Here is a 7496-nt window from a genome sequence, read left to right on the forward strand (position 1 = left end):
TCTCCAGCTGCTTCCCTGTCCGACTGCTTACTCCAGGAGCCGTGCAGGCACCATCAGTGCAGGAACAGCCTTTATTAAAGCAAAATAACCTACAAAAATATAGATACAGCCTGTGCCCCAGGCCTGATCTGGCGAAGGAGGAACAAGGCTCCTGCCCAGGGCAAGGACTAGCTTAGCCACACAGAGCCTTTGGCCTCAGGGGTCACATGCACCCAACTCTTTGGGACAGGCCCGTTCCAAGCCCCTGTGTTCGCTCTCATCCTCCTCCGAGCGAGCGTTGCTCCCACGGGCAGAGGTTCCCTACCAGCACAGCACGCAGCTGCCCCAGTCGAATCCTGGGCCAGGGCACATGATGGAGCAGAGGCTGTCCCCCGCCAAGGGTCTTCAGGGGCAGTGCTGCTCCCTGCAGAGCTGCTTCCGCTGAGGAGTGCAGCGTGTGTGCAGCCAGTGTGACGACTCCACTGTGGCTGGGCAGCGCTGAGGGGTGCTAAATGTGGGCACGGCAGAGACAAACCCTGCCGGCGTGCATGGAGGTGGCCGTGGGACCCTCCTGTCCCCTGGCAGGGCACTCACTGCTCCTGCGTGCCCCAGGAGATGTAGTCAGGACGCGTGGCTGCGTGGTACTCATCGATCAGCTGCTGCACAATCTCCCGGGAGTTGTCCAGCTCGTCGAAGTTGTCCTTGAAGATGTCCTCCTTGCGGAACTGCTCCAGGAAGGCCTCTCGCTTGCGCAGCTTGTCGTACTGCCGGCACGTCCGCTCAAACAGCTGGAGAGCAGCGCAGCAGTTAGACGGGACAGAGCTCCCTGGGGATCCCGTGGGGCAGGGTGGGGGCCTGACCTCCTCAGGCAGCTGCCTGGGAGGAGGCAGGCAGGGCCGTAGCTGCTACCCTCCTCCCAGCCAGCGCTCAGGATCAGCTCATGCTTCTGAGGCTGCCTTTGGCCAGGGAGAAAGGAGCCCTGCAGCAGCCTGCTCTTGGGAGAAGGGCACCAGGAGTGCAGCAGGACTGACGGGACCACAGACCAGACCTGAGCTCTGCTGTGCCCCAGCTGGGAGCTGCCCACCCTCCCCTCATCTGCAGGGCCTGCCATGGCTTTGTGAAAGCCCCAGTGAAGACACGTTTGTGACTGAAAGGACATCAGAGCTGCAGCTGTGGAGCCCCAGCACTGCCTGCGGCATAGAGGGAAGGCACTCACCGAGGAGATGTTGGTATGGTTTGCCATCATGAGGCCACTGACACGGTGTGCGGAAGGCAGGTAAGGGGACTTGCGGGACAAAGCCACCTGGATGCTGGCAGGACCCCAGGGGATGAAGTTGGCCAGTTTCCTCTCCCGGATCCGCTGCAGACTCTTGTGAACCTGGTGGGATGAGAGCAGCAAGGGACAGCAGGGCGATGGGCAAAGCAGCCTGGTCCCAGCAGACCCAGGAGCTCCTCCCTGCAGGATGTACGGCCTCAGGAAGGTGGATTTCAGCAAACGGCAGGCAGGGAGGCTCCTCACAGTAAGGGACTAGTGGCCTTTCCCTGAGGCCAGGGTCCACACAGGAACGACTCAGAGCTAGTTCTCAGGCACTGCTCAGTCTCGCCCCAGGAGCCCCACACAGGAAGATGGTGACCATGCCCTTCCCTGGCAGGCTATGGCATTGCCATCAGCATCTGAAACAGCTGTGGGAGCTTACCTGCGTAGGATCCACCTCCCCCTGGATGATGTTGAGGATGGCGATGTAGCAGTGGTTGGTCTGCCTGTCTCGCCCTGTTGACACCATCACATTTTTAGGCTGCAGCAATCTTCTCATCACATCCAGGACTGTGGTTTTCCTCACGCTGGCCACCTGCAAATGCCAGCCAGGGGTCAGAGGGAGCGGGTGTGCTGCTCCCTTACCCCCTCCCGCTGCCCTGCGCACACGCGCGCACACACACACACAGAGGAGCGGAGGGCAGCTGGACAGAGAAGCCCTTGCCCTGGGCAATGGAGTCACATGCAAAGCCACATGCAGGACAGGGAAATCCCAAAGTCACACAAGAGGCACAGCCAGGCTGAGAACCAGAGCATTGGCGGAGGCTCCAACACAAGCGTGCTGAGCTGCCCGCCCCCCAGCAGCACAGCAGGGGCTGGGGCCGAAGCTCAGCTGAGACCACAGTGACAGGGACGCATTTCATGTTGTTGTTGTAACTTCTGTCCAGTTCCAGTGCTCAGGCAAGGAGCTGGGCTGGAGGACAGGAGAGGGGTCACTCCCTGCTGCACCCCCTCTCCACCTCACCCTGCACTGAGCCCGTGGGCACACCACCCACTGCAGTCCCCAAGTGCTGTCACAAGCTTTGCCCAGCTGCTGCCTGCCAAGGGGGACCCAGCCAGGGCCGGCACCTGAAGGACTGCCCATAGCAAGGACAGCTCAGCAATGTGGCAGCCCCGCTCCAGGCACCGTCTGAGCTGCTGGCTGAGCCCTCCCCACACTCCTCTCTGGGAGGACAGATCACACACTCGATACCCTTTTCAGAGCCAGCAGTTTTTCAGATTTGCTTCTCTGAGTAACATCCTGAGGAAATGCACACAACGAGAGGAGAACAGCAGCTGTTGGCTCCCAGCAGAACTGAGATGCAGCCAACGCAGGTGAGTGCCTCTCAAAACAGAACTGACCCGGGGGGCTGAGGGGGCGCTGGCTGGGGATGAGCTAAACACAAGTGGTAGCGTTTGATGCAGCTGAGGGGTGGCAGTGCCCTCCCAGAGCACAGATCAAGCCCTGGGAAGGGGCTGATGCCTGGAGCCCATGATGAGTCTTGGAACGACGACGATCAACAGTGTTCTGACCCAAACAGCCTCGGCTAGTGGCCCACTGGGGTGGCAGGACTGGCAGGGCCACTTTGCTGGGCTCACTCCAGTCGTTTCTAAGGGTGGCTTTTGTCAGATCAGATACTGTCGGCTCCCCATAGCTGCCGCAGCATCCTGATGCACGCAGCAGGTAGCCCAGCACAAGCACAATTGCCTGCTCACGTCTGATTCATATCACACGCAGCTGTCATGTGGTGTGGACCCATAGGCCTGGGATTTGGAACACGCAATTACAGCTCACACCAAGACCGTGGGACTGATGGATGTCACAAGGTGAGCGTGGCAGCTCCTCCTGCCCTCAGGGAAGGGGAGGAGTGCCCGGCGGACTGCCTTACCGACTGGTCGGTGGTAAGCGGAGTGTACCCCGTCATAAGGAAGTGCAGCCGGGGGGTGGGGATCAGTGAGGCAATCAGCCCGATGAGGTCGTTGTTCATGTACCCAGGATACCTGAGCGTGGTGGTGCTGGCAGACATGATGGTGGAGACCTGGGGGAGAGGATGGTGTCAGCATCCGCATCACCACATGGTTGCAGAGCGTGTTCAAAACCTGCTTCACGCAGCCGTGCCAGGGGAAGCTGGCGTGCCGGTGGAGGCTGCCCCTGGGAAGGGCAGAGGGCCCCCATTCACCGCCCCAGGCTGCCCACCACTGCGCCCAGCCCATGGAGCAAGTTCAGACTGAATCGAACATAGCGGGGAAGCCCCATGCCAGCTTCTCCAGAAGGAAGACTGGTTGAGCTGAGAGAACGATGGGTTCTGAATGTGCAGCCGGTCTGTCGCGATCCGATTCAAGGCTGTGTTGTCCAGAACGACCTGCAAAAGAAAAACCGGCTCTGTGAAATGCCTCGGAGGCAGCCTGAGGAAGGGCAGTCCCGGCCATGTGTCCCAGGGCACCGGATTGCCCAGCACAGGCCCCGAGCGCTGCAGCCTGGCGGAGCCCTCCTCGGCAGGTGGCAGACACTTGAAACCACAAGCTGACTCATCTGTGGAGCGTAACTGACACTGTCAATGGAAGCTCTTCCCTCCCCTCTTGGCTGTGCTCCCCAGCGCCCTCCCAAAGAGCACTGCCTCTGGGCCAGCACCTCGCAGCAACCTTCAGCCCCAGCAGCTCTGGCGCAGCTGCTCTTGCCCTGCCACAGGCAGAGGTAAGTTGGGAGGGACAGGCAGACTTGGTTAGGACCCGACCCAAGGTGCTGGTGCAGGCTGAGGATGCTGCCTGTCTGGGTCTTGTGGGTGCTGAAAGCGATGCTGGAATCGAGTTCAAGCAGAAGGCTTCAGTGCAGCTATGCAGAGGAAGCACAGCCAGTCCTTGCTGCCATGGGAAGAATCTGCTGGACACAGGAGGCAGAAATGTCAAGCCAGACAGCTCATCAGGGGTTAGCGCAGAGCCCCTGTCCCTGGAGCCACCACATCTGCTCAGTCCTTCTGGATGGGGGAGCACCCGTTGCTGCACCTGGGGCCTTGCAGGCACGTCACACGCTGCTGCAGCACTTCCCCCCGCAAAGGCTGTGTCTTTGAGCGGCTGGGGACAGGGCTACCATGCCGGAGCTGGCTGCGCCACTGGCCTGACACGCAGCGGGACTCTTACCACACAGTCAGCATTCTGAGTCAGCCTCTTCAGTGTCAGCAGAGAGTTGTACGGCTGGACTACAACATCGCTCATCTCATCCTGGTTTGGGAAAACCGAGTAGGTCTCCACCAGCTTCTTGGGATACCTGGTGAGAAAGCCCAGCCACCTCAAGGGTTAACACCACCAAGCCAGCACTCTCTCCTCCCTCCCACAAGTTCCCTTTGCAGTCTCCAGGGCTCAGGACAGCAGTGAGTCACCAGCGCTGCATGCCAGAGTCGGCTCCCAGGGAGAGAGAATTTGTCCCAGCAGTGCCTACCCCAGCAGTACAGGAGCTGGCTGCCAGACAGAGCTACAGGGGAGGCTGAGCCATCCACAGGCTGATTAAGCAGCTGCTTACAAGCCTTTTCAAGAGGCTGCAAGCTGAAACAGGCAGGGACGGCACTTCAGAGCCCGCAGCTAGAGCCTCCCACCCTCCCCTGCGCAGTCAGGGTGTCACAAGGCATCTGCCTGATAAGAATGGCTGAGGAAAGGCAGAGTTTGGACAGTATGAGTCCAGTTTCAGAGCCTCTGAAGTCCCCAGGCATATCAGGAGCCATTCCTTTCCCGGGCAGTGTGCCAGGGATTGCACAAGGCAGTGTTTGGGTGCGGGGCGGTGGCTCTGAGTCAGCGCTCTCCAGCTCCCCGCTTTGGCAGGGTGCCCATGCTGGGCCAGACTGCGGTGAGGGAAGGGGACAAGGCTGAGCACTCACCTGTCATTCAGTCTCTCCAGGAGGTACGAGCCCAGGCCGGAGCCCGTTCCACCAGCAATGGAGTGGCAAAGCACAAACCCCTGGAAGGAAGCAGAACGCAGGCAGCTCAAGGTCCAGCTCAGCCCCAGGAGCAGCAGAGCAAAGCACGCTGTGCCACCGCTGCCACCTCCAGCAGAGACGTGCCGGCCAGGGCAAGAACTCCCCCTGTGACAAATGAGCACGGAGCTGCAGCCTGCGGATGGAGCTGAGGTTAGCCCTGGCTCCTCCAGACCACAGCAACAGCCACACGCACATCAGGCCACTCCTGCCAGTGTGGGTGGAATCCACGTCTCTGCACACACGACAAAGTGCAACTGCGGCTCAGCAGCCTCCTGGATTCCTCCCACCCCAGAACAGACTTCAGAATAGCTCCAATGTCACCTTCAGGATCCAGGTGGTCACACAAAATGGAGGTAGACGTTCTCAGCCCTTTCCCCAGGCCTGCCATGCCATTCCCCTCCTTCTAGACTGCCCAAGGCCAAAGTCCCTCTCCCTGACTTCAGGGCAGCTCCCACCTCCTGCAGGTCCCACAAGAGGCTCTTGGATCTTCTGCCAGCTTATTTTACGATGACATTTTCCCTTCCCCTGTTGCCATATGACAGTCTGACACAAACAGCAGGGAGCCCTGTCTGCCTATGCACAAGAAATGGGTTTACACGGATGGTGGCCGAGGTCCTGCCAGAGGTACAGAGCAAAGCAGCCAAGGAGCCATTGGTACCCCTGGTGCCCCTTTAACCCCTCTGGGGAGAAAATGAAACTGCAGCTACCTGTGCTCATTCTGTGGATTTCAAAGCACTCAGCAACTCTGGGTCTAAACACTTTCCTGCTGGCAGCCCATGGCTCCCTCTTCTTCTGCAGGCAGGGGGGCAGCAGGTGCCTTGTTCCAGCAGAGCCCTCCCTACCCAGGAGGGCCTTCACTGGAGGATGAGCAGCGTGTGTCCTGCTTCAGCTGACGCGGGGGAGAGCCATGGGCGGGAGGCGGTACAGGGAAAGGAAAAAGCGCCATAATGCCTGGAACTCTTCCTGCAGACTGTATCCTGCAGGAAATGCCCAATGCAGGCAGTATTTGGGGCAGAAAAATGCCCTGCTGAGCAAACATTAAGATTCCTGGGGAAGCCTGGCAGATACAGTAGTGATGGGAAAGACCTCCTTTCCCTAGTTCCCCTCTCTATGTGCTCTCTGCTTAGCACCTAGTAGCAAGTTGAGCAAGTCTGTGTACACCAGAGGGCTGAGCTTGACCTTATAAAAGAGCAGCCTGGCTCAGAAAACACCAAGCAGGGCAACCGGATCCAAATCCCCTGATTTACTTACTTCCAAACTGTCGCTCCCATCAGCCTCTCTGTCTATTATATCAAAAATATCTTCGTGGATTTTTTCTCCCTGCAAGAGAGACCAGACCAGATTTTGTTTCTTTCCCACAGAAAATGAGAAGAGCTCCTGAAGCCTGAAGTGAAGCCAAGTCAGACTGGCAATGTGACCCTGGGCCCAGGGTGCCAAAAAGAGTCAGGCGCAAGTCGCTGCCAAATGACGTATTCTTCAGGAACCACATACTGAGCCTGACATAAGAAAGCCATGATAAAGCCTGACACCCAATGAGCTGATCTGTGTTTGCACCCAGGAGCACTAGAGCTGTTACCTGTGAGAAGCCACTGGCCCAGTTGTTCCCAGCTCCCCCTCCGTGCTCAGACAGGTAGATGTTTTCTGGGTTGTAAAGGTTGGCATAAGGGGAGTTCAGGATGGAGTGAACATACTGAGCCTGACATAAGAAAGCCATGATAAAGCCTGACACCCAATGAGCAGATCTGTGTTTGCACCCAGGAGCACTAGAGCTGTTACCTGTGAGAAGCCACTGGCCCAGTTGTTCCCAGCTCCCCCTCCGTGCTCAGACAGGTAGATGTTTTCTGGGTTGTAAAGGTTGGCATAAGGGGAGTTCAGGATGGAGTGAATAACTCGGGGCTCCAGGTCCAGCAGCACGGCTCGCGGGATGTAGTGCTCATCGTCTGCCTTTAACAAGGAGCAGTAAGATCATGATGCAGCCGCAGCTCAGTGCCACTTCTTACCGCAAGAGGAACTGCAAGTGCGTGTCCCACCCCTGGCCGCGGGACAGCACGGCACAGCCGCCGTCTGACAGGGAAAAGGAGGAAGGGAAACTTGTTATGCACAGCCTGTCCGTAATGCAGCATCTTTACGCGCCCCAGAGCACATCCTGAACACCGGGCACTCGGAGGGCAGGCGGCTCTTCCCTGACGGGCCTACACTCACGGCGGTTAGGGAAGGAGGTATCTATGGCAGCCTCAGCTTCGTGTTTCTGCCTC

General features: G+C 58.7%; 1 protein-coding gene across 1 annotated transcript; it reads right to left on the bottom strand.

The window, feature by feature from the left end:
* Nucleotides 1-569: 569 nt before the first annotated feature.
* Nucleotides 570-7191, bottom strand: LOC104154931 (tubulin gamma-1 chain; the record flags this gene model as incomplete). Its single annotated transcript, XM_009705352.1, has 9 exons — nt 570-767; nt 1196-1357; nt 1677-1829; nt 3163-3315; nt 3553-3636; nt 4412-4538; nt 5143-5222; nt 6493-6561; nt 7018-7191. Coding segments are annotated over 9 exons (1200 nt in total), but the record flags the coding sequence as incomplete, so codon positions are not given.
* Nucleotides 7192-7496: the final 305 nt, after the last annotated feature.

The sequence above is a fragment of the Cariama cristata genome, unplaced genomic scaffold (genome assembly GCF_000690535.1).
Source record: "Cariama cristata isolate BGI_N322 unplaced genomic scaffold, ASM69053v1 scaffold32198, whole genome shotgun sequence".
NCBI lineage: Eukaryota > Metazoa > Chordata > Aves > Cariamiformes > Cariamidae > Cariama > Cariama cristata.